At 44.9% G+C, this 27,801-nt stretch overlaps 1 protein-coding gene across 2 annotated transcripts; it reads right to left on the bottom strand.

Moving 5' to 3' along the window:
- On the bottom strand, window positions 1-23,218 carry LOC110527418 (cysteine/serine-rich nuclear protein 3). Of its 2 annotated transcripts, none has more exons than XM_036982842.1 (6): window positions 22,746-23,218; window positions 21,788-21,837; window positions 7,756-7,944; window positions 6,351-6,610; window positions 4,338-4,649; window positions 1-4,085 (listed from the first exon to the last, which is right to left on the bottom strand). In XM_036982842.1, the coding sequence occupies exons 3-6, from the start codon at window positions 7,910-7,912 to the stop codon at window positions 3,087-3,089; spliced, it is 1,728 nt and encodes a 575-aa protein (XP_036838737.1). In that variant the 5' UTR covers window positions 7,913-7,944; window positions 21,788-21,837; window positions 22,746-23,218; the 3' UTR covers window positions 1-3,086. The 2 variants fall into 2 exon arrangements, with proteins under 2 accessions (XP_036838737.1, XP_021464355.2); XM_021608680.2 differs by having other exon boundaries at window positions 4,353-4,649.
- Between the last annotated feature and the right edge of the window lie 4,583 nt (window positions 23,219-27,801).

Below are 27,801 nucleotides of genomic sequence, written 5' to 3'. Positions count from 1 at the left end.
TTCCATTGGTTATTTATTCTCAAAGTCTGATGTTTGTGGAAAAAGGAACAAATGTTGGTGTAAAAAAGAAGAGACAAACAGAGAAAATCTATTTTTGGCCCCCAGTTCTAGACAGTCTTGATAAACAAAGAGACATTCTGGAACAAAACTAAACTGAACAGGACGTCTGTGTCCCAAATACCCTATAAGGGTACTACTTCCCTGTTCAAAAGAAGTGCACTATATAGGGAATAAGGTGCCATTTGGGACAAAGTTAAAAAAAAAAAAAAAAAACATGAGCTCTGTGAACTTCAAGGCCTTCATGACACAATAGACTGCTGCGAGAATTAATCACAATAAAATACCCAGTTTCACATTTACCACAATATAGACTACAAAATCATATCTACAGCAGAATAGCAGAGACTGCAGAGACTGGTACAGTAGCTTACTTCACTATAGATCACCTGAACATGAACGCTTTGGCACCCTTACGCTACACACCACCTCATTGGCTGACGTGATATGATGTCACAGGATGGGAGAGAGGAGAGAGAGGTCATGAGAGCGAGAGAAAGAGAGCGTGAGAGAGCAAGAAAGACAGAGAGAGCGAGAGCGAGGAGAACCATAAAGGGGCTAGATGAAGAGACTGGATACATAGAGAAAAGAGAGAGGAGAACCATAAAGGGGCTAGATGAAGAGACTGGATACATAGAGAAAAGAGAGAGGAGACAAAGAACATGTTGTGATGGAGTAGGTTCATTCCTTCCTCAATCCCTCCAGTACCCCCTGCACACTGTAATAACAGTACTGGTACTGCACTGACCTGTATATTAGAACGTTATAGAACTCCCTTCTCCTGTTTCTTTTATTTTCATCTTCTGTCGCATTTCATGTGTTTTATTTCTTATCTGTAATACTACCGCTATTGCGCATTTTTTTGGTAAAGAGCCCCCAATTAAGGTTCTCCCTGCACTGTTTTACACCTGCTGTGTCCTGTGCATGTGACAATAAAGCTTGATGACAAGTCATAATAGCAGCACTGAAAATATAGCGTGTCTCATGAAATTTGGCAAGACGTTTAAAACGATTTCAAACGACGTACATCTTCCAGGTTTCATGGTCCTTTTGGAATTGGACCTAAATGTAAGGGTACGACTAGAGATGATTATACGTCTGTGGCTCTAACTACAGTATCTTGGAGTATTGTCCAATCTAATGTAAAGTATAAATGTTATTTCATTTGTTTCCTTTTGACATTCTCACTGTATATATATATATATATATATATATATATATATATATATATATATATATATATAAAAAACTCATTTTTAAACATTGTGTTTCCTTTTAACAAAATACATGCAAAGTATTCAACATCTAAGAGACAACACAAATAAACACGAGACCAACACTTAATAATTGTAGTACCTCAGAATCGTGTTGATTTGTCATCAATACTAACCACAGCATGCTCGCATTATCAAAACTTACATAACATTACATAAACGTTGTATAGCCATAAATAAACTGCAGCTATATACATTTTCCAGTTGACCCCATATAAAAGTTCAATCTACTAAGGCTGTGACTATACCAGTATTGCAATATTTTTTCCATGGCAATTTTTTCTTTTTTTACACGAAGCAGACAAAACTCTTTGGTCTATTAAAAACCTGCTATATGTAAATAACGCGTGCGATAGCATGGGAAATAAATACATGTGAGTCTGGGTGACAACATAATGTTTATTTCCAACATTAGGGCTGTTTTCCCCAAATAAGTGAAATCCGCTTCGTGTTTTGTTTCATTGCCACGCTACCAACAAGTATTGCGTTACTGATATCGTCCAAGCCCTAGCGTCTATCTTAGCTCATTCATTTAACTCAAATAAGATGATCTTTTCATTTTCCCATTCGTCATGGTTATATTGTTGAAATAAGGAATCATTTTGTTTCATTCTAACTATTTCACAGTCATCGTCCAATAGCTGTTAGACACTCAGATCCAGGACATGGAAACTGTGTGCATAATAATGTGCAAAGATCCTTCTGAGGCAAAACCCCACAACTTGCCTTTGCAACCTAATCGTTCACTTTAAAAAGGTACATTCGTCGGGAGTTAAAAACAACAAACACCGTCCTTCAGGTTCTATTCAATCAAACGGGCGACCCGGTTTCTAGGATAGGTCACAAACAGCATTATTCCTGTACAGAAAATGAATTGATATTGACATCATGTAGTTTCACTGGTAAAGGGATACTTCAGGATTTTGGCAATGAAGCCCATTATCTACTTCCCCAGTCGGATGAACTCATGGATACCATTTTTATGTCCCTGCATCCTTCATCCAGTACAAAGGAAGTTAAGAGGTAGTTTTGCAAGCCAATGCTAACTAGTGTTAGTGCAATGACTGGAAGTCTATGGTCACAGCTAGCATCTGGTACTATAGACTTCCAGTCATTGTGCTAACGCTAGTTAGCAACTTCTTTCAAACTACATGCAGAGACATAAAAATGGTATCCACAAGTTCAACTGGATCTGGGGAAGTCGATAAAGGGCTTCATTTCCAACATCCTGTAGTATCCCTTTAATTAAGTTGGTCAGCACATTAATCCAAATGTACATACTTGCTGCAAAGGAATGCTAATTTCACTTATCACACTAACCAGTTTTCATTGAACTTGCCACAAGTCTACCTGACACTATGCTAGTGACTAGTGTTAGTCTCTAGAATTGGTGGATCCCTTCTATTCTCAGGCAGGAGAGAGGATGCCTCAGCCAGCCCGTTGACAGAACGCTGGCTTTGCTGCTCCTCAGTCCCCACAGATACCTCAGACCGTGTGCTATTCTTCAGTGACAGTGTAATATCATTACCGTTCATGTCTGTCTGAAAGGCAGATTGACAATTATTGTCATAAGTCTTGTCCTGGAGGCAGAACTGAGCGATTTCCCTTTAGATAGGCCAGCTGCTGAGTCAAAATTGGCTATATTGTAAAAATATATGAAAACAAACATGTGCTTTTGATCTTAAGGTTAAGGTTAGGCATTAGGGTCAGCAGTGTGGTTACGTTTAGGGATAAGGTTAGGTTTAACATCTGATTTTATGACTTTGTGGCTGTGCCAGCTAGTGACCACTCCGCAGAGCTGCCTCTAGAACAAGATTCACGATGAAAAACGCTAACCTGTGTCTGATAGGGCTGCTCATGGTGTAGTGTACTAGTCTCCCCACTGTGGGGAGTGTTGCTCTGCTGCGGGGCTGAGGAACAGGCGTTGGCTGCTGGTGCTTTGTCAGTGTGGGGAAAATGCATATACAGTCGCTCTATCTGGCTGAGGTGGTCTGTGTGCGGCTCAGAGGTGGTTTTAGGCTGCTCCTGTGACACGACCGTGGGGCCATCCGTGGCCCCCTGCCTATTGGGGAGTGAGGAAGCTTCACTAGGGGCTTTGGGTGTGGGGTTCAAGTTGGCTGAGTTGTCCATCTGGTAGTACCCTGATGAAGGGTTGTGGTAGTATGAGTTGGGGTTAGCGTGGTTGGTGTTGGTGTGTGTGACATCAGTGTAACCCAACACAGAGGAGAGAGGAACCACCTCTGTGTGAGAGACTGGGGGTCCACTCACCCCCTCCTCCATAGACTCACAGTCATCTTCCTCCTCCTCCTCTTCTTCCTCCTCAGAGTCACTAGTGTGCAGGCTGTCGGTGCTGCAGTCAGAGAGGCCGCTACATAAACTACTACCATCGTCCTCATCCTCGTACTCCTCCTCATCGTCTTCCTCATCTTCATCTACTTCCTCTTCTAGATGCTGCTCTGCGTCGCTGGCGCTTGGCATGTGCATGATGGGAGCCTGCAGGACTGGGATGTTGTCAGACATCAGGGGGAACTGCAGAGCACGCTGGACAGGGACGTTGACTGGTAGTTCTCCATGGTAACCATTGCCATTGGTGACCTGTGGTTGTTGTTGTTGCTCGCGGCTCTTTTCCAGCTCCAGCTTCATGATGGTGTGCAAGAAGTGGGTGCGAACACGGATGGGGTTGAACTCGATGCGGCCTGTGCTGTTACTGCAGCCCTCCTTGCTGCAACCGCACGGGAATGACATTCGATCTACCTGTACAGACAGACAACCAACGCCTCAGTTAGCCTCCAAAACTGGACGGTTCCCATTTCCAATGAATAACTAACACATAGACAGAGGCATAAACATAGCAGACGGTCAAACAGACAGACAGACAGACAAGGAAAAAGACAAGCAAACAGCCAGACAAACATCCAGCCAGCCAATAGCGGGCCAGCGGGCCAGCGGGCCAGCTATCATTTAACAGGCAAACATACTGACAGAGGTAATTCAGGAGACCCTCACCACAGCTCCATTTACCTGGCACTTGATGCCGGCCAGGCTGCAAGCGCAGGTCGCGGGGTTGCACAGCCCCCTGCAGTCACAGCCGCACTCCTCCCGGGACACCCGGATGGCCCGCAGCTCATGCTTCTCCTCCACGTCGATGCGTCGCACCCCGGACTCCCGGAGGAGAGCGCGGCGCCGCCTGGTGGTCATCGGCTGCAGGAAGAAGTACTCGTCCACCTCCGTGTTGTCCAGGTCGATGTCGTCCTCTGAGATGTCGTCCAGGGTCAGCGACTCGGCCTCGTCCGACTCAACAGTGCCATTATTGGTCAGCTGGAGGAAAATCACACGAGTAGATGGTGATGCTCTCTAGCGATGCACACTGAGTATACCGAACACCTTCCTAATACTGACCGCGTGTGTTAGCGCATCCCCTTGTGTTGGATTAGAATCACTGCGATAACGCAGCTTAAAGTGCTAGTGAATACACTGAATAAATACATTATAAACAATGTGAAAGGTCATTTTGACGAGAAAGGACTGTGGCACTCAGGTTATTCATGTAATTTGTCATTAACCTTGAATTCATAACCTAGTCCTATTGCCACCCTGCTTTCCTGGTTATCTCCGGCTTACAAATGGGAAAACATTCCTTCCTCATCTCTCTGCTATGTTAGCTGATTTCTAGCACAACAAATAGTTGGCATGCTACACATCGGTGTACAATGTAATGCACTTGGAGAAGTGCCACTGTGAATGCTTTACGCAATCTATTATTAATAAACTGCCTTTGCCACTGCACTAGTGGATACTTTAATACAAAGGCGTTAAAAGGCACAGTCCAAACCTTTAGTTAGACGGAGTTTACTACCTTAAGTTCTGATGGGGGTTGACTAGGCAGAGTTGATTACTTTGAGTTACATTCACTACCTTTAGTTATATGGAATTGACTAAAGTTGACTAGCTTTAGTTTGATGGAGAACTAAAGTTGACTACATTTAGGTTGATGGCTTTGACTAAAGTTGACTACCATAAGTTTGATGGAGTTGACTACCTATAGTTAAGACTAGTGGTTCCTAAACTTGGGGTCGTGACCCCGTGTGGGGTCATGAAAATGGGGTCGCGGGAAATTTTCCAAAACCCTGAAGAAAAACAACGTACACTAGTGTTCAAATGTTTGGGGTCACTTAGAAATGTCCTGGTTTTTGAAAGAAAAGCACATTTTTTATCCTTTAAAATAACAGAATACAGTGTAGACATTGTTAATGTTGTAAATAACTATTGTAGCTGGAAACGGCAGATTGTTTATGGAATATCTACATAGGCGTACAGAGGCCCATTATCAGAAAACATCACTCCTGTGTTCCAAAGGCACGTTGTGTTAGCTAATCCAAGTTTATCATTTTAAAAGGCTAATTGATCATTAGAAAACCCTTTTGCAATTATGTTAGCACAGCTGAAAACTGTCGTCCTGATTAAAGAAGCAATAAAACTGGCCTTCTTTAGACTAGTTGAGTATCTGAAGCGCCAGCATTTGTGGGTTCGATTACAGGCTCAAAATGGCCAGAAACAAAGACCTTTCTTCTGAAACTCGTCAGTCTATTCTTGTTCTGAGAAATTAAGGCTATTCCATGCGAGAAATTGCCAAGAAACTGAAGATCTCGTACAATGCTGTGTACTACTCTCTTACAGAACAGCGCAAACTTGCTCTAACCAAGATAGAAAGAGGTGTGGGAGGCCCCGGTGCACAACTGAGCATGAGGACAAGTGTCTCACAAGTAAGTGTCACATAAGAGTCTCACAAGTCCTCAACTGGCAGCATCATTAAATAGTACCCGCAAAACACCAGTCTCAATGTCAACAATGAAGAGGCGACTCCGGGATGCTGGATACCTTATGTCAGACTAATTTGCAAAAGCCCCATATTAAAAGTATGTGATGGTCACAAGAATTTTCAGATATCAAAATGGGGTTCTGGGCTAAAACAAAGTTTAGGAAAGTTAGATGGAGTTGACCAGGTTATCTCTTGACTACCTTGAGTTTGATGGAGTTGAGTTTCTCCTCTTTGAGGTGGTCTCGCAGCATGTCTCGGTGGCTTCTCTCCTGCTCCATGGCGAACTCCCCCAGAGTGTAGCGCTGCACCCAGCTGTGGCGCGTGGACATGCCTAGGGTGCTGCCGCCCTGCGTGGGCACGCTGGTGAAGCCCTGGCGCCGGCTGAAGTAGTACACCGTCACACTCTCAAAGTGCACATTGCGCACCAGCAGGCGCTTTTCACGCCTCAAGATAGAGGAGGCTGTTAGAGGGAGGGAGAGAAGGAGGGATAGGGAGAGAAGGAGAGAGAGGGAGAGAAGGAGAGAGAGGGAGTGAAGGAGGGATAGGGAGAGAAGGAGAGAGAGGGAGAGGAGGAGGTATAGGGAGAGAAGGAGAGATAGGGAGAGAAGGAGGGATAGGGAGAGAAGGAGGGATAGGGAGAGAAGGAGGGATAGGGAGAGAAGGAGAGAGAAGGAGAGAAGGAGGGATAGGGAGAGAATGAGAGATAGGGAGAGAAGGAGGGATAGGGAGAGAAGGAGGGATAGGGAGAGAAGGAGAGAGAGGGAGAGAAGGAGAGAGAGAGAGAAGGAGGGATAGGGAGAGAAGGAGAGATAGGGAGAGAAGGAGAGAGAGAGAAGGAGAGAAGGAGAGAGAAGGAGGGATAGGGAGAGAAGGAGAGAGAGGGAGAGAAGGAGAGAGAGGGAGAGAGAAGGAGAGAGAGGGGGCATTTAGAGACAAAGTATCACTATAGAAATGTTTTACTTAACCTTTATTTAACTAGCCAAGTCAGTTAAGAACAAATTACAATGACAGCCTACCACAACCAAACCTGGACGACGCTGGGCCAATTGTGCACCACCCTATGGGACGCCCAATCACAGCCAGATGTGATACAGCCTGGGTTTGAACCGGGGACTGCAGTGACACCTCTTGCACTGAGAAGCAGTGCCTTACGACCGCTGCGCCAATCGAGAGTATTGCTGCTATTGATATCCCTATGGACCCTTTGAGTGAGTTCTAGCATCCCTAATATCCTCCCTGTCATCTAAAAACCCACAGGGAGCAGGAACTAGGGGAGATCACCAGCTATGACTCCTAAAGAGAGATGAAATCACACTACTCCCAAGAGTTACTTCCTGTTTCTCCCTATCATTCTAATACCGCTGAGGCTCTCTATGCTGGTGGGGCTTGAAGGAATCCCAGCTGATTTGAAAAGCAGTAGGTGAGGAAGAGGTTCTCGTAACTGGGAGTTTTTCCACTGAAAAGATGGAAGGCTACTCACTAGCTAAATGTAAGGCGCTATTTCATTCACTTGGGGTCAAATAGTTGACAGTGTTGTCCAAAGTTGGAAAAGCTGGCTTTGTTAGTTAAGCAGTCAAGCACATGCATGCTGGGTAAGAAACTCACGGGCGACGTGGGTGGAGGGGCCGGGGTTGACGCTGTCGCTGCTGTTCCCGCTGTCGCTGCCGGCAGAGACCTCGTCATCGGACCCCCGGAGAGAGAGGCAGGGGGAGGGGCTGTCCACCTCCACCTCCTCAAACTTCCTCTTCAGGATCCCACTCATACTGCCGTAGGTCTACCACCCAACGTCTGCCCCTGAGAGAGAGAGAAAGAATGTGGTAAGAAATGTTATTACCGTTATTGCACAAGAGTGTACATGGTCGCTGAGCAAACCCATGCTACTGTACATGGTTGCTCAGTTCATGCCATGGTGGGCATTGATCTCTCCCAACAGGTATAGGCGATAAGGTAAGTTGCTAGCTAGCATTAAACTTATCTTATAAAAAACAATCAATCAATCAATCATAATCACTAGTTAACTACACATGGTTGATGATATTACTAGTTTATCTAGCATGTCCTGCGTTGCATATAATTGATGCGGTGCGTATCGTTGCTCCAATGTGTACCTAAACATAAACATCAATGCCTTTCTTAAAATCAATACACAGAAGTATATATTTTTAAATCTGCATATTTAGCTAAAAGAAATCCAGGTTAGCATTGAATATTAACCAGGTGAAATTTTGTCACTTCTCTTGCGTTCATTGCATGCAGAGTCAGTGTATATGCAACAGTTTGGGCCGCCTAATTTGCCAGAATTTTATGTAATTATGACATAACATTCAAGGTTGTGCAATGTAACAGGAATATTTAGACTAATGGATGCCACCCCTTAGATAAAATACGGAACGATTCCGTATTTCACTGAAAGAATAAACGTCTTGTTTTCGAGATGATAGTTTCCGGATTTGACCATATTAATGACCTAAGGCTCGTATTTCTGTGTGTTATTATGTTATAACTAAGTCTATGATTTGATAGAGCAGTCTGACTGAGCGATGGTGGGTAGCAGCAGGCTGCACTTTCGTGCATTTTGCCAGCAGCTCTTCGTTGTGCGTCAAGCATTGCTCTGTTTATGACCTCAAGCCTATCAACTCCCGAGATTAGGCTGGTGTAACCGATGTGAAATGGCTAGCTAGTTAGCGGGGTGCGTGCTAATTGCGTTTCAAACGTCACTCGCTCTGAGACTTGGAGTGGTTGTTCCCCTTGCTCTGCATGGGTAATGTTGCTTCGAGGGTGGCTGTTGTCGTTGTGTTCCTGGTTCGAGCCCAGGGAGGAGCGAGGAGAGGGACGGAAGCTATACTGTTACACTGGCAATACTAAAGTGCCTATAAGAACATCCAATAGTCAAAGGTTAATGAAATACAAATGGTATAGAGAGAAATAGTCCTAAAATTCCTATAATAACTACAACCTAAAACTTCATACCTGGGAATATTGAAGACTCATGTTAAAAGGAACCACCAGCTTTCATATGTTCTTATGTTCTGAGCAAGGAACTTAAACGTTAGCTTTCTTACATGGCACATATTGCACTTACTTTCTTCTCCAACACTTTGTTTTGCATTATTTAAACCAAATTGAACATGTTTCATTATTTATTTGAGGCTAAATAGATTTTATTGATGTATTATATTAAGTTAAAATAAGTGTTCATTCAGTATTGTTGTAATTGTTATTATTACGAATAAATAAAATAAAAAATAGTCAGATTAATCGGTATCGGCTTTTTATGGCCGTCCAATAATCGGTATCGGCGTTGAAAAAGCATAATCGGTCGACCTCTAACCACTATCTACTGGATTTAATGGCTGTGTCACGTCTACTCCCACTCCTCCCCTTCGGCGTTTGACGTAGCGGGTATACTAACCATCATGGGATCCATCCTTACACACACCTGGCATCAATCATTACGCACACCTGCACGTCATCATTATGCACACCTGGACTCCATTACCTCACTTATTACCTCCCCTATATCTGGCACTCCCTTAGGTTCTTTCCCCAGTCGGTATTATTCCTGTGTTTATGTGTAGACGCTACTGTTGTCTCGGTTCATGGTTGTTTTATTAAAAGTTTCACCTGCTTCTCGACTCTCGGCGTCTCTGTTACAGAATACTGACTACAACAATGGAAGCAGCAGGAAAACAGAGTATCTCCCAGACGGTCGACGAGCAGGGATACCTTCTACGTCAACACCATGACCAGCTAGTACAACAGCTTTGGAAGAGGTTCTTCACAGTGTGCAACGTCTTGAACATAACCGGAAGCGTTGCCGTCAACTAGCGTAGGATACTCTACAACTAATTGACCCAGCGAGCCGGCACAACCAGCACATTTAGCAACCCGCTCAGGTCAGGGAAGCCTGTTTGTCCCTCCCGGATAAATATGACGGCACCCCATCTAAATGCCGTGGCTTCCTACTTCAGTGCTCCCTCTACTTTATGCACCAAATGGGAGCCCCCACCACGAGAGGTCCAATGTTGCCACGGTTATTTCTCTGCTGACTGGGCGAGTGTTGGAATGGGCCACGGCCGTATGGGAGAGGAGAGTAGGAGCTAGATTCATGAGGGGTTCATGGCTCTGTTCAAATGCATCTTTGATCATCCCTGGAGGGCAGAGGGGGGTGAGCGCCTACTCCAATTACAGCAGGGGGACCAGACGGCTGCCGAGTCTTTGCTCACCTCCCGAACAGTAGCAGCATCCAGCGGATGGATCGAGTGGGTGTTTCGTACGCTATTCAGAAGAGGTCTGCACGAGTAGGTCCAGATGGAACTGGCCTGTCGATGACAACCTCTGCTTGGACGCACTCATTGTGATGGCCGTCCCTCTGGATATTCTACTTCGGCAGCGTCGGTACTCATTGCTTCTCTCAGTGAACACTCTGGATCAGAGCCTGAACATATGGAGCTAGGGGTCACATGCTTCCCCGTGACGCAGACTGAGCCAGATGGCGTTCTGTCTGTATTGTGGTCAAGGACTTCCTACTCTGGGATCCACAAGAGCAGAGTCACGTCATCTTCCACCTCCTGGGGCAGGAGTGAGTATTCCACCTTCATCACTTTCTGCTAAACTCTTTTTGGTGTCCATCATACTAGTTGACTGTCCCTCATGTACTGTGTCTACAGCGTTAGTGGATTCCGGTGCCACAGGGAACTTTATTGACCAGACTCTTGCCTCCTCTCTTAACATCTCATACCCCCTCTCCTTTCCCGGTTCAAGCCCTCAATAGTCGGCCACTAGGATCCGGAACCATTACACACTTCACCCAACCACTCACCCTCACCGTGGCGTCCATTCATCAGGAGAACACCCCCTTCTACATTACCAGTTCACAAGATCTCCCTTGGCTTCAATGCCATAACCCCACCATCTCATGGTCGAGAATGAGAATCAGACTGGTTACCCGAATGCTGGTTCTACGTCGGTTGAGAGTCCTGTGGTTGCCCTTCAGCCCAACAACCCAGGTATATCAGGACGTGGAGGAGGTATTCTCCAAGACCTGTGCCACCTGTCTTCCTCCTCATCGCCCCTGGGACTGTGCCATCAACCTGCTGGCAGGGTCTGTGCCTCCTCGCAGGAGCATCTACTCTCTGTCGGTGGCTGAAACCCAGGCCACGGAGGATTACATCCAAGAGGCGCTACAACAAGGATTCATCCGCACGTCCTCTTCTCCTGCGTCAGCTGGCTTCATCTTTGTGCCCAAGAAAGATGGAGGGTTACGCCCATGTATTGATTACAGAGGACTCAATGAAATCAGCACAAAGTACTATTACACTCTCCCATTGTTTTCCGGCAGTTGTCGAAAAGCTCCGTGGGGCCCGTTTTATTTTAATTTTTTTACCAAATTGGACCTGCGGAGTGCAAACAAGCTCATCCACATCCGGGAGGGGGATGAATGGAAGACTGTTTAGCACGATGTCTGGTCACCACGAGTATTTGGTGATACCATTTGGCTGAGCCAATGCTCCATCAGTGTTTCAGGCATTCGTTAACTTCTTGATGCACCCATCCCGTTAGCGGGATCATTTTCGTCAACACCCGCTGAATTGCAGAGCGCCAAATTCAAATTAAATTACTAAAAATATTTTATTTTCACGAAATCACAAGTGCAATATAGCAAAACACAGCTTAGCTTGTTGTTAATCCACCTGACGTGTCAGATTTCAAAAAAGCTTTTCGGCGAAAGCTATCCAAGCATTTATGTTAGGACATCTCTCTCAGTAGACAAAACATTACAAACAGATAGCAGCAAAGTAGATTGGTCACGAAAGTCAGAAAAGCAATCAAATGAATCGCTTACCTTTGATGATCTTCGGATGTTTGCGCTCACGAGACTCCCAGTTACACAATAAATGTTACATAAAGATTATTTTTAAATCCAAAAACCTCCATTTACAGGTGGTGGGGATACCCACAGAACCTTGTCGCCCTTCAAGTAGCCTCCCGTAACCGGCGACAGTGCGCACAGGAGCCGGGAGACATTCTACCCGACCAACGACCCAAACCATCAGCCGAGGTACAGGCACCCGGGAGAGGAAGTCACTATCGGAAACACGAAGCCCCCTAAAGAATGCTACTCGATTGTCAAGAGAACCTGTGCCACGGATAAGTAGGGGAACAGTGCCAGACATCCCCTAGTCTCGCACACAAATAGATTCAAGTGAGGGCAGTCTGAGCATGCACCGAGCCGAGACATACAAGACAACCAACGTGAGTATCTTGGGGCATGGTCGCGAATCCGATCCCGGCTTGTTAGCCGGCTTACTTATTGCTATAGCCAGGCCAAGCAATTCGAAGAATAACTAATTGTTTGTGATTGGGAAACGTATGAGAATCGTACACACTTCAGCACACAACATCCAGAGGGTGAGCAGTCTCTACCACTACGGGACAGTTGAGATGGCACAACGTAAGACAGTCTCGTGTTCCAATTGTGTTTTCACCAGGGTGCGACTCCCCATAGTGTGTTGTACCGAAGTTGACTGACTGAAAGGGAACACGCATCAAGGAATGTACACACACACATGTAATCACCTGTACTCTGCGTGCACACACATGTAATCCCCTGCACTCTGCGTGCACACACATGTAATCACCTGCACTCTGCGTGCACACACACAGGACTCATAGAGGGATGCTTTAGACATAATACACAGATGTTGCAGTGGCAGCTCTGTCCACCCCTTCCCATCCCCACTCCACATACAGCACAGGACATCTCGCTGTCATACTGTGTTCAACCGGGCTGCATCTTGCCTAGCCATCTTGTTTCAAGAGGACCACAACGGAAATAAGTCCCAGACGTTGTTGTGTGTTATCCTCCATGATGTTACTCATGTGCCTGTATGGCTTCTCAAGTTTTATGTGTTCTTGTTTTTTGTTTTTAAATGGTCGAGTGAATAAACTAAACTACAATTCAAACACAAACCCCCACGGTGACAGTATGGGGAGATGGTGGGAACTGGGTAAGGGTTTCCGTGGCTATATCCAAGCATCATGTACCGACTTCCTACACTTCATTTCAGTCATGTATTCTCATTCCCATCTTCAGAATCCAGCACTCCGTGCACCATGCTACCTATTTCTTGAAAACCCTGCGGTGGTTGCCATGACAACAGTGTCATCGTATACGTGTTTAATTCGGACAGTCGTCGCCTGTTTTAGACATTATGGATACTATGTGCAAAACAATACCACTTAAAACGGTGGTTTACTGTCCACACAAATCCCAATCTCATAATAAATGCCTCCTTACTGATGGCCACACAACAGGACCTGAGGCTGCGAGCTTCTCCCTCTGTGAACTGGTACCGGATGACATCATGCATCACAACAGAACAGAACACAGGAGCAGACTACCCTGCAATGGTAGTGAGAGAATAGGTGGAGGGAGACTCGCCCTCCCCTTCGCTCGCTAACCACCCCTCTCTCTCTCTCTCTCTCTCTCTCTCTCTCTCTCTCTCTCTCTCTCTCTCTCTCTCTCGGAAGAACAGTAAGCTGTGCAGCAGGATATACACTGGGAACACAACGTTACATAAGTTCCCTCCACACCAGATGCTACACATAGTGTCCTGTGCTGAATGGATCCCATTCACGAGTTCCCCCCATAAAATGTAAAAGTACCAAAGGTGAGGAAATATTACCACCACACTTCAATAATGTATGTGACCACTGACTGACTGACCTGTGTCGTATCGCCTTGCAAACTCCAGGAATCCTCTAGCGCTTCCCCACGTTATTCACTACATAAACGTCCACATCGATAGGGCTCCCAGAAGAACAGACCTTGCTGCTACCCTCTTACTCTGTTGTTTAGCACCCAGGAGTCTGTCTAGGGTTCACAATCTTTCTCTCAATTCAATTCAATTCAATTCAAAGGGGCTTTATTGGCATGGGAAACATGTGTTAACATTGTGAAAGCAAGTGAAGTAGATAATATACAAGAGTGAAATAAACAATAAAAATGAACAGTAGACATCACACGCACAGCAGTTCCAAAAGAATAAAGACATTACAAATGTCAAATTGTGTTTATATACTGTACATTGTTGTAATGATGTGCAAATGGTTAAAGTACAACAAGGTCAAATAAATAAACATAAATATGGGTTGTATTTACAATGGTGTTTGTTCTTCACTGGTTGACCTTTTCTTGTGGCAACAGGTCACACATCTTGCTACTGTGATGGCACACTGTGGAATTTCACCCAGTAGATATGGGAATTCATCAAAATCGGGTTTGTTTTCGAATTCTTTGTGGATGTGTGTAATCTGAGAGAAATATGTGTCTCTAATATGGTCATACATTGGGCAGGAGGTTAGGAAGTGCAGCTCAGTTCCCACCTCAATTTGTGGCAGTGTGCATATAGCCTGTCTTCTCTTGAGAGCCAGGTCTGCCTACGGCGGCCTTTCTCAATAGCAAGGCTACGCTCACTGAGTCTGTACATCATCAAAGCTTTCCTTAAGTTTGGGTCAGTCACAGTGGTCAGGTATTCTGCCACTGTCTACTCTCTGTATAGGGCCAAATAGCATTCTAGTTTGCTATTTTTTTTGTTAATTCTTTCCAATGTGTCAAGTAATTATCTTTTTGATTTCTCATGATTTGGTTGTGTCTTAATTGTGTTGCTGTCCTGGGGCTCTGTGGGGTCTGTTTGTGTTTATGAACAGAGCCCCAGGACCAGCGTGCTTAGGGGACTCTTCTCCAGGTTCATCTCTCTGTAGGTGATGTCTTTGTTATGGAAGGTTTGGGAATCGCTTCCTTTTAGGTGGTTGTAGAATTTAACGTCTCTTTTCTGGATTTTGATAATTAGCGGGTATCGGCCTAATTCTGCTCTGCATGCATTATCTCTCTCTACCCCCTCTCTGCCTCTCTCTCTCTCTGGTGTTGCTTGCTGTCAGCTTTCTCAGACAGTTTCTCTCTCCCCTCTAGCTCTCTCTCTATCTCGCTTTCTCTCACCCTCCGTTTCCACACAAAGACTCGTTAGCTTGTGCTGGCTGAAGTGCCGAAGCCTGACTGAGGTAGAGGAGGAAGTCCTTGGAGATCACATAAAGAGAAAGAGGATAGAATGAAAGAAGAGGGGAGAGGGGGGGGGGGTGTACTCAGACAATTTCGACAAAATAGCAAAAAGGGCAAGGAGACAAAATTTCCCTTTTATAATCCCAAACCCTGCACTGCCCCCTGTATAACAGACAGACACAACAACACTGTGACACTTTACAGGCTCAGGTTGCCACAAATAGCATGGAGATGAGTGACAAAGCTTAGTGGGAAGCACCGATGCCAGTCCTGACCCTGTCCACAGACACTCAGTCTCGATTATGAATACGGGCCAACTGTCAACTCAACTTAACTCACTGCCCTAAATACCCTTTTGCATCTCCTATCTTCCTCTCTCTCTACTTCCCCTTTCCTCTCATCTCTACTCCTCCTCCTACATTCATGTTGGGATTCATTGGGTTAATGGTGTGTGTGTGTCATTCAGCAGAGGAGCCCTGACTCACTCACTGCAGTGAGACTGGTTGAATTAGCGCTAGGCTAGCTAGCCAGCCTCCATTCAGCCTCCAGGCAGGGAGGTTGAGAAATGAGGCCCTCTCTAGATTCTAGAATGACCTCACAGAGAGGGTCAGTTGAATGGGATTCCTAAAGGAGCGGCCCCTAGTGTCATCTGGCGCTGAAGAAGTCTACTGCCACAGACATGCACGCCCCCATGCACACACTCACACACACGGAGGCAGGCAGACACACACAAAGACACACAGGCCTGTTTTCACCTCTGGGTACAGGGAGTACAGGGGAGTAGGGCTGGGAAAGGCAGGGAGGGGGCTGATGGAGATGTGAGGGAGTTGACTTTGTGGAACAATGTTTCCTCTTCCTATCCACCCACCCACCTACACAAATGTGCTCTTTCTTTCAGTTGAAAATGTTGCTGGATTGCCAGAATTGAGAGAAAGAGAAAGAGAGAGAGCGAGAGAGAGAGAGAGAGAGAGAGAGAGAGAGAGAGAGAGAGAGAGACTAAGAGGAAAATCTAAAATTAGACTAGGCGCAATCGAACAAATCACGGAACGATGCCATTCATATGTTCTGCCATTATATTCCAAATAGACATGAGTCATGAGCAATACCAGACAGAGAGCTGTATCTCCCTTATTCAGAGAGCTGTATCTCCCTTATTCAGAGAGCTGTATCTCCCTTATTCAGAGAGCTGTATCTCCCTTATTCAGAGAGCTGTATCTCCCTTATTCAGAGAGCTGTATCTCCCTTATTCAGAGGGCTGTCTCTCCCTTATTCAGAGAGCTGTATCTCCCTTATTCAGAGGGCTGTATCTCCCTTATTCAGAGAGCTGTATCTCCCTTATTCAGAGAGCTGTATCTCCCTTATTCAGAGAGCTGTATCTCCCTTATTCAGAGAGCTGTATCTCCCTTATTCAGAGAGCTGTATCTCCCTTAATCAGAGAGCTGTATCTCCCTTATTCAGAGGGCTGTATCTCCCTTATTCAGAGAGCTGTATCTCCCTTATTCAGAGAGCTGTATCTCCCTTATTCAGAGGGCTGTATCTCCCTTATTCAGAGAGCTGTATCTCCCTTATTCAGAGGGCTGTATCTCCCTTATTCAGAGAGCTGTATCTCCCTTATTCAGAGAGCTGTATCTCCCTTATTCAGAGAGCTGTATCTCCCTTATTCAGAGGGCTGTATCTCCCTTATTCAGAGGGATGTATCTCCCTTATTCAGAGAGCTGTATCTCCCTTATTCAGAGAGCTGTATCTCCCTTATTCAGAGGGCTGTATCTCCCTTATTCAGAGGGCTGTATCTCCCTTATTCAGAGAGCTGTATCTCCCTTATTCAGAGAGCTGTATCTCCCTTATTCAGAGGGCTGTATCTCCCTTATTCAGAGGGCTGTATCTCCCTTATTCAGAGAGCTGTATCTCCCTTATTCAGAGGGATGTATCTCCCTTATTCAGAGAGCTGTATCTCCCTTATTCAGAGAGCTGTATCTCCCTTATTCAGAGGGCTGTATCTCCCTTATTCAGAGGGCTGTATCTCCCTTATTCAGAGGGCTGTATCTCCCTTATTCAGAGAGCTGTATCTCCCTTATTCAGAGGGCTGTATCTCCCTTATTCAGAGGGCTGTATCTCCCTTATTCAGAGAGCTGTATCTCCCTTATTCAGAGAGCTGTATCTCCCTTATTCAGAGGGCTGTATCTCCCTTATTCAGAGGGCTGTAATCTCCCTTATTCAGAGGGCTGTATCTCCCTTATTCAGAGAGCTGTATCTCCCTTATTCAGAGGGTTGTATCTCCCTTATTCAGAGAGCTGTATCTCCCTTATTCAGAGGTCTGTATCTCCCTTATTCAGAGGGCTGTATCTCCCTTATTAAGAGATCTGTATCTCCCTTATTCAGAGGGCTGTATCTCCCTTATTCAGAGGGCTGTATCTCCCTTATTCAGAGAGCTGTATCTCGCTTATTCAGAGGGCTGTATCTCCCTTTTTCAGAGAGCTGTATCTCCCTTATTCAGAGAGCTGTATCTCCCTTATTCAGAGTGCTGTATCTCCCTTATTCAGAGAGCTGTATCTCCCTTTTTCAGAGGGCTGTATCTCCCTTATTCAGAGAGCTGTATCTCCCTTATTCAGAGAGCTGTATCTCCCTTATTCAGAGAGCTGTATCTCCCTTATTCAGAGGGCTGTATCTCCCTTATTCAGAGGGCTGTATCTCCCTTATTCAGAGAGCTGTATCTCCCTTATTCAGAGAGCTGTATCTCCCTTATTCAGAGAGCTGTATCTCCCTTATTCAGAGAGCTGTATCTCCCTTATTCAGAGGGCTGTATCTCCCTTATTCAGAGAGCTGTATCTCCCTTATTCAGAGGGCTGTATCTCCCTTATTCAGAGAGCTGTATCTCCCTTATTCAGAGGGCTGTATCTCCCTTATTCAGAGAGCTGTATCTCCCTTATTCAGAGAGCTGTATCTCCCTTATTCAGAGAGCTGTATCTCCCTTATTCAGAGGGCTGTATCTCCCTTATTCAGAGGGCTGTATCTCCCTTATTCAGAGGGCTGTATCTCCCTTATTCAGAGGGCTGTATCTCCCTTATTCAGAGAGCTGTATCTCCCTTATTCAGAGAGCTGTATCTCCCTTATTCAGAGGGCTGTATCTCCCTTATTCAGGGCTGTATCTCCCTTATTCAGAGAGCTGTATCTCCCTTATTCAGAGAGCTGTATCTCCCTTATTCAGAGGGCTGTATCTCCCTTATTCAGAGGGCTGTATCTCCCTTATTCAGAGAGCTGTATCTCCCTTATTCAGAGGGCTGTATCTCCCTTATTCAGAGAGCTGTATCTCCCTTATTCAGAGAGCTGTATCTCCCTTATTCAGAGAGCTGTATCTCCCTTATTCAGAGTGCTGTATCTCCCTTATTCAGAGAGATGTATCTCCCTTATTCAGAGAGCTGTATCTCCCTTATTCAGAGGGCTGTATCTCCCTTATTCAGAGAGATGTATCTCCCTTATTCAGAGAGCTGTATCTCCATTATTCAGAGAGCTTTATCTCCCTTATTCAGAGGGCTGTATCTCCCTTATTCAGAGGGCTGTATCTCCCCTATTCAGAGGGCTGTATCTCCCTTATTCGGAGGGCTGTATCTCCCTTATTCAGAGGGCCGTATATCCCTTATTCAGAGAGCTATATCTCCCTTATTCAGAGGGCTGTATCTCCCTTATTCAGAGAGCTGTATCTCCCTTATTCAGGGCTGTATCTCCCTTATTCAGAGAGCTGTATCTCCCTTATTCAGAGAGCTGTATCTCCCTTATTCAGAGGGCTGTATCTCCCTTATTCAGAGAGCTGTATCTCCCTTATTCAGAGGGCTCTTCAGAGTCTCTATGGTCGTATAATGGTACCATGGGTGAAAATAACAAGAGAAACTTCTGCTTTAAGATGGAAGGTGACAGAAAGGCGTTACACCATCAGTCCCTCTACGACTATTCTGACTGTCCTCTGTGTGTGTGTGTGTGTGTGTGTGTGTGTGTGTCTGTGTGTGTAGCAGCTACAGTTTACCCATACATGAATGAAAACTGGTTGCTATAGCAATACCAGACATATAGCACCCAGACACACATCCCACAGCCTATCGAGAGAAGGAATACCCTTCCATCTTAAACCAGCACACCACTCAAATCCTATAAGGGACATTCTACTTCTAAATTCTACTTAGACATAACAGAATAGAATGGCTTGTTAGGCTGATATAGTATTGGGGAGGGCTGACATTCTGTCAGTATGCACTCACAGTTTAAAGCTTTTGGAGAACAAAGACCAACGTAAGATCATGAACTGTTTGCAAAGTTAATCTACGGACACTTGTCTCATGAGCTAACGCGTCACTGGAAATCACATTCAGTCTGTCGAAAATGTCAAACAAATGCACTCTAATGAGAGGTATAACATAGATTCATTTACCACTGACTGAATAAACAGTAGCCTTTACCACTGCACAAAATATGGACTAGCTGTTGGAAGCACGATAAGAGGAGATAGTGGAGACGTCCAATTACTACTGTATGTGTCCTAGAGCGAGTTAGTGAGCCCTTTTCCGTTGCTCTCCTCTCCCTCTCTTCTCCTAGTGACTGGTGAAACTAATTGTGCTGCATTTAAAAATCTGCTACTGATTTCTCTCCCAGCCACTGCTCTCTCTCTCTCTCTCTTTCTCTCCTCTCTCTCTCTCACCCACACTTCCTCTTTCTGTCTATTTCTCTCTCTCTTTCTCACTTCAACTTCTCTCTCCCTTTCCCTCTCTATCTGTCTCTCTCACTCTGTCTGTTTCTCTCTCTCGCTCAACATCCCTCTCTCACTCTGTCTGTTTCTCTCTCTCAACATCCCCCTCTCTCTTTCTGTGTTTCTCTCTCACTCTGTTTCTCTCTATATATATGTCTCTCTCTCTCTCTCTCTCTAATCTCCCTTTCTCTATCCATATCAACTTGTTTCTCTCTCCCTTGCTCTCTCTCATATTATCTCTCTCCAATCAAACGTGGAGCAAGGGGATGCAAAGTAATTACCTCAATGAATGTGGAAGGTGAGAGGTGCTGTGTATCTCCTGTCCGCATTCTGTCTGAGAGTTTATTTAATGGAAAGTCTCCAGACAGAATCCTTAAAGAGGTGTGAGCATGGTTGGCTATGATTGGGGGGTTGGAGAATAAGTTTACTAAACCTGCAAATAAAACCCAGATGAACATTTGTCCACTAAACCAAGGCAAATACAAAGAATACTATACTTTTAGTGGTTAATATATATAATATATATATTAAAAAAAATATTATACTAAATAATCCCAAATAATGACCATCTCTTACAAGTAATAAACATGCAAAATAAATGAATCACACTTTCAGCTGACCTCAGCACACTGGTTAATTCCTAGATGTTACCTTTTGTAAGCGGCTTGTCCTCTCCTAGGGGGTGAACAGCAATATGCTGCTGGAGACTGAGTGAACATTCCAATCAGCTGCCATGGCAACCAGCCACGAGGGGGAGGAGGGTGGAGTGAGGGGAGGGGGGTGGAGGCGAGGGGAGAGCACTATGCTGAAGCATGAGTTGGACTGGGAAGTATACCACATCTCACAAAGAAGAACTGTTATGTATGCTAGCCAGGAGGGGCGATGAGTATAGATGTAATTAATATACAGTGTGGTTGCACACAATAGTTATGGAGCTGTATCAATGACAATACAGAACGATCCATTGAAATATAGGATAGTAATACAATTCTACATGTAAAATACAGTATAGACTATCATATTATTACTATGCATTATGAAGCATTCATTGGAAGTGTGACTAGAATACTATCTTTAACAGACAATGATGCAACCGCTTTCTCTCTCTCTCTCTCCCTCCCTCCCTCTCTCTCTCACCCTCCCTCCCTCCCTCTCTCTCCCTCCCTCCCTCCCTCCCTCCCTCCCTCCCTCCCTCCCTCCCTCCCTCCCTCCCTCCCTCCCTCCCTCTCTCTCTCTCTCTCCCTCCCTCCCTCCCTCCCTCCCTCTCTCTCTCTCTCTCTCTCCCTCTCTCCCTCCCTCCCTCCCTCCCTCCCTCCCTCCCTAGCTATGAAATTGTAACAATGTATCCTTCACCTTAATAATATACAGTCAAAGCCTGATGAAAACATGGCATGACACGTAGTAATATAATTTATGCATTGGGAATTGCTTGATGATGGATTTGATAGACAGATGTTGACAGACAGAGAATCAGGGTGACCTTTACAGTGTGTGTGTGTGTGTGTGTGTGTGTGTGTGTGTGTCTTTGCATTGTATTGTGTAATAACACCCCATACTTCTCCAGTTCTATTTTCTCTCCCCTGATATCTCCTGTAGAGATAATAACCATGTGGTGGTGGACAAAGAGAGGCTCTACCCAGATAAATCAAGTATCATTCAGCCTGCACGGACACTTAGCTGCCCCACTCACTACATGATGACTTCTCCCATCAGGAACCTTTTAGGAAACGCCAGACAGCTAACAGGGCTGCTAGTTGGACAGACCTTATATGGAGTTTATGTTTAAAATCAGTCTATACAAACTGGAACAACAATGCTTGGACAAGTTAAAGCCAACCTACCTTAGATGCTGAGAGATCAAGTTAGGTTGTTTGCATGAGAAGTCGCTGGCCTGTAAGGAAATGCGCACAGGTGAGGACTGATGAGCTAATGTATTCTTATTTGACAATGGCTGAAATATAGTGAGACACAATTCACTAATAGTGTGGATTGGGTTCTCATAGAAACTACTCATGCAGTGAGACACAGCCTATAGTGAGAGTTTGGCTTGGGGAAGTGGAAAGCAGGCATTGCTGCCCCCCCCCCTACCACTACCCCCTCCTCCCCCTTCTCCTCTTGTGATGAATAATTGGTTCCCAGGGGACTCAGGAGTGGGGCCCAGCAGTTCTACACACACAGTTTCCCTTTCTCAACAGACTGACTCGGGCAGTAGCCTCCTCTCTGCAGCACTGAAGTGTGTGTGTGTGTGTGTGTGTGTGTGTGTGTGTGTGTGTGTGTGTTTACAAGAGCATAGATTTGTTATGATAAGACATGTAAGTACAGTTTAATCAATCTGTTTTAACTATGCATAACCTTGGAATAAGTTCAACAGAAAAGGTTCAACTATGATGTCATTAATTATACATGTTTTGGGGGGTAGTAGCATATAAACTACAACTTATATATAACCAATGTCAAATTGTTTTAATAATACAACATAGTGGTGAAACCTATTGAGTGAAAACGTAATGTAGTTATGCCTGTGACAAAGCAAGAACCTGAAGGCTCTGAGGCCTCTATGACAAACCACGTATCCTACAACAAAATGTACTATTCTATTCCAAAACACTTTATATTTGCAAAATATGTGCATTGTTAGCCTAACATCTCTCAAATCATGCACTCACTCAGCTTGTTTAAGATTCAGATAGTGAAAAAGCACAGTAATGCGCTCAGGGTATCGCGGTATACCGTGCTATATAGGAATTGAAAAGGCTAGAGGGAAATACTAATACAGAGGTATCAAAAACTGTGACTTACCAATCATCTTGTCAAACCCATCACGAAAAACTGGCAACTGTTTAAAATTACGTCCCGTACTGGCTAAAATAAACAAATCTCAATGACAACTGTTAAATTAAAGGCTAATTGTCAATGCAGCTTAAATTATATTTGCGCACCATACACACAAACGCATAACAGAGTGATATGGTCCTGTAACTGATTATGTTGTAAATGAATTAGTAGGTTTTGCAGCACGACTGATGCGTGGAGGTCTTTTCGGCTGCGCGCGCTGACAATGGTGGAGAGAAAGGGGTTGACACGAGCACTACAGGCAACGTGACTACGGTTAGCCAATCATTCCCAGGTGAATGAAATTATACGTGGACTACCAAAGTGTCGGCTACTGTAGCAAACGATTACACGTTTTTGAAACAGGTCAGCCTATCTTTGAAAACATAAAACAGTATTTTTGTCAACTCCAACAAAAATAATGGTGGTCTTTGGTCTTCAGATAAGAAGCTGTGCGCGTGCGCGCGTGCGTGCGTGTGTGTGTGTGTGGCCTAGCTATGGATTTGGTGCGGTGGAAATGTGTTGCTGCCATCCAGTGGAAAGCTTGGCTAGCCTCTCAGCGGGGTATTTAAATACTTAACCATGTATTGTTTTATGTATTGAGCTGTCAAGAACAAGTCTTATTTTGAATGTCGTAGCTGAGGTACAGAAACACCCTGCCAGGATGTGTCCACAAGTTGTTATAGTTGTATAATAACTAATATATATAGTATATTCTGTATAATTATCACGTGATATTTCATTAAATGTGTTTTATCCAAGTGTTGGATTTGGGTATAGCACATCGTTTATTTGAATAGATTACTTAATAGCAACTACTTGGGGACATTTGCAGCATTGGCCTAATTTTTTTTTTTATCAATGGGTACTGGAGAGCGTGATATTAGAGCCAGGAGACAGTAGAGGGCGCCCACAGCCCACACTCTGCACTGGCTCCGTTCTGTTCCATTTCCAGTCTGGTTTTACAGACGTATTTGATCATTCTTTTGTTGCTGAGAATTTTCCTGCACAACAGGAAATGTAAACCTGTAGTGTGTTTGGGTTTACAAAAAGCTTCTAAATTTGTCATTTCCACTTTGACATTTCAGACTTGATTTACCTTAACGAAAAATGTATCAACCCCTTCAAAAATATCCATCAATTGTAATCCACATAATAATTCAAATGTCCTTTCCTGCTGTAACAAACTGGCTCAAATTAAGATCCTGCATCTGGATTAATGACAGGCACTGTAGGGCTCGTTGCAGTCTACATACACTAAGGTAACTCATGTTGATTGTCTTGCACATTCATCGTCTTCCATCTGTCTTTGTAACAGAAAGTCTTACTTTAGTACCTGGGAAACATAGGTTCTATGGGACCCTTATCCCCTGTTGACTCTAGCTGCATTGTAATGAGAGCTAAATGAGACAGAGTCACTTTTTCCAGCAGCAGCAGCAATAGAGAGAGAGAGAGAGGTGGCTGAGAAATGTCCAGATACCATCTGAGTTTGTGTTTAAAGAACGGTCTGGTCTGGGCAGAGTACCAAGACAAACAAGCTAACTTTGGCCTAAAGCTTAGGATAAGTTAAATAGCTCTTTGCTTGTAGCCTAGTCATCCCCCTCCAAAACTTCAAGATTAAGCTTTCCCTCACTAAAATGGTGAACTTTCAACTGTCTATGTTGCAATCTGTCTCTTCAGTCTGGTTTCCGGGAAGTCAGTCATTAAACTATTCCCCCCGGCTGTCAAGACAACATGACGAATGATTGAACGGGGGAAGCAGTGTAACGTTTGGGGAAAAAATCTTCAATAACAGTTAATGCATTGTTCTTTTGGTCAAGCATTGTTAGAAGTTAAATCAAATGGACGTTTGGTTAAAGATGTATAGTCAATAAAATAAGGAAGGTCAATACACTGTTTAACACCTGTCGTGAAAGAAGCACAACTAAATCATATAAAAGGAAATGTTTGATAAAGTCCCATAACGTCCAAGGCATTGAGTGCCGTGTGCATCTCTGTTGTAGCTGTTGAGCTACACGAACACCCCATGAAACGTTGTGTAAACATAGGCTGCAGTATTAGTGTCACTATTCACTAGGTAGAGTGTCCCTTCTCACCTGCCGTATCGGTGACGTGTGAAAACCAAGCTCTGAAGTAAACCTCAGTAACTGGAGTATGCGAGACAGAGATCTGATACTGAGTGACTAGAAAGCCAGGAATAGATTGTACCTACCCACATGTCTAGTACTGCATGCAGCAATTCCCCGTCTGCTGAAAAAAAGCCCACGTTAATCTAATGAACGTTTAGAAATAAGAGCTTTTATTTTGACGTTTTTTTCATGGAGAACTTCTCTGTAGAGAAATACACCCCCATCCTACTTTTTGCATTCCATGATAACAAATGATATTCCTACTTGTCATGACATGGCTGGTATGTAACTGTTGAGTTATGTCTTTTCCATGGGAATGAAGAGGACTTTAGGGCTACACAATATGAGGCCCATTTCTTACTTCTGATCCGCTTTCGGAGGCAGAGGGCAGTGTGTGTGTGTGTGTGTGTGTAAACCTCATCAAAAAAAGAAATGTCCCTTTTTCAGGGTCCTGTCTTTCAAAGATAATTCCTAAAAATCCAAATAACTTCACAGTTCTTCTTTGTAAAGGGTTTAAACACTGTTTCCCATGCTTGTTCAATGAACCATAAACAATGAATGAACATGCACCTGTGGAACGGACGTTAAGACACTAACAGTTTACAGACGGTAGGCAATTAAGGTCACAGTTATGAAAACCTAGGACACTAAAGAGGCATACCTACTGACTCTGAAAAACACCAAAATAAAGATGCCCAGGGTCCCTGCCCATCTGCGTGAACGTGCCTTAGGCATGAGAACTGCAGATGTGGCCAGGGCAATAAATTGCAATGTCCGTACTGTGAGACGCCTAAGACAGCGCTACAGGGAGACATGAGGGACAGCTGATCGTCCTCGCAGTGACAGACCACGTGTAACAACACCTGCATAGGATCGGTACATCCCAACATCACACCTGCGGGACAGGTACAGGATGGCAACAACAACTGCCAGAGTTACACCAGGAACGCACAATCCCTCCATCAGTGCTCAGACTGTCCTCAATAGGATGAGAGAGGCTGGACTGAGGGCTTGTAGGCCTGTTGTTTGGCAGGTCCTCACCAGACCACAGGAAACAACATTGCCTATGAGCACAAACACACCATCGCTGGACCAGACAGGACTGGCAAAAAGTGCTCTTCACTGAGGAGTCGCAGTTTTGTCTCACCAGGGGTGATGGTCGGATTCGCGTTTATCGTCAAAGGAATGAGCGTAACACCGAGGGCTGTACTCTGGAGCGGGATCGTTTTGGATGTGGAGGGTACGTCATGGTCTGGGGCGGTGTGTCACAGCATCATCGGACTGAGCTTGTTGTCATTGCAGGCAATCGCAACGCTATGCATTACAGGGAAGACATCCTCCTCCCTCATGTGGTACCCTTCCTGCAGGCTCATCCTGACATGACCCTCCAGCATGACAATGCCACCAGCCATACTGCTAGTTCTGTGCGGGATTTCCTGCAAGACAGGATTTTTAGTGTTCTGCCATGGCTAGCGAAGAGCCCAGATCTCAATCCCATTGAGCACGTCTGGAACCTGTTGGATCGGAAGGTGAGGGCTAGGACCTTTCCCCCCCAAAATGTCTGGGAACTTGCAGGTGCCTTGGTAGAAGAGTGGGGTCACAGCAACACCACACAGCAAGAACGGGCAAATCTGGTGCAGTCCATGAGGAGGAGATGCACTGTAGTACTTAATGCAGCTGGTGGCCACACCAGATACTCACTGTTACTTTTGATTTTGACCCCCCCCTTTGTTCAGGGACACATTATTCCATTTCTGTTAGTCACATGTCTGTGAAACTTGTTCAGTTTATGTCTCAGTTGTTGAATCTTGTCATGTTCATACAAATACTTACACATGTTAAGTTTGCTGAAAATATACGCAGTTGACAGTGAGGGGACGTTTCTTTTTTTGCTGAGTTCATGTGCATGTGTCTGTGTGCATGCGTATGCATGCACGTGAGTGTTGCAACTCCTGTAAGATGAGTGTGCCAGGCGGATACAGGATCCATTTGAAAGTGACACACATACCTTTGGCCTCCACTAAATAATGTATTTGCCACAGGTTCAAATGAACCTGGATACTATATCCCCACAGTACTATCAGATGCATCTGCCACATGGCCTCGCACTCATTAAGATGATCTGATGGCTCAATCTGTGTCCCTTTCTCATATCCCGCTGTATCCCTTTCTCATATGCCACTGTGTCCCTTTCTCATATCCCGCTGTGTCCCTTTCTCATATCCCACTGTGTCCTTTTCTCATATCCCGCTGTGTCCCCTTCTCATATCCCACTGTATCCCTTTCTCATATCCCCTGTGTCCCTTTCTCATATCCCGCTGTGTCCCTTTCTCATATCCCGCTGTGTCCCTTTCTCATATCCCCCTGTGTCCCTTCCTCATATCTCCTGTGTCCCTTCCTCATATCCCTTGTGTCCCTTCCTCATTTCTCCTGTGTCCCTTCCTCATATCCCACTGTATCCCTTTCTCATATCCCGCTATGTCCCTTCCTCATATCTCCTGTGTCCCTTCCTCATATCCCGTTGTGTCCCTTTCTCATATCTCCTGTGTCCCTTTCTCATATCCCCTGTATCCCTTTCTCATATCCCGCTGTCCCTTTCTCATATCCCTCCGTATCCCTTTCTCATATCCCGCCGTATCCCTTTCTCATATCCCGCTGTGTCCCTTTCTCATATCCCCTGTGTCCCTTTCTCATATCCCGCCGTGTCCCTTTTTCATATCCCGCCGTGTCCCTTTCTCATATCCCCTGTGTCCCTTTCTCATATCCCCTGTGTTCCTTTCTCATATCCCCTGTGTCCCTTTCTCATATCCCGCTGTGTCCCTTTCTCATATTCCCTGTGTCCCCTTCTCATATCCCCTGTGTCCCTTTCTCATATCCCCTGTGTCCATTTCTCG

This window comes from Oncorhynchus mykiss, chromosome 7 (genome assembly GCF_013265735.2).
Source record: "Oncorhynchus mykiss isolate Arlee chromosome 7, USDA_OmykA_1.1, whole genome shotgun sequence".
In the NCBI taxonomy this organism is placed as follows: Eukaryota; Metazoa; Chordata; class Actinopteri; order Salmoniformes; family Salmonidae; genus Oncorhynchus; species Oncorhynchus mykiss.
Note: the sequence above shows the minus strand (reverse complement) of the source record. Positions and strands in the feature narration are given on the sequence as shown.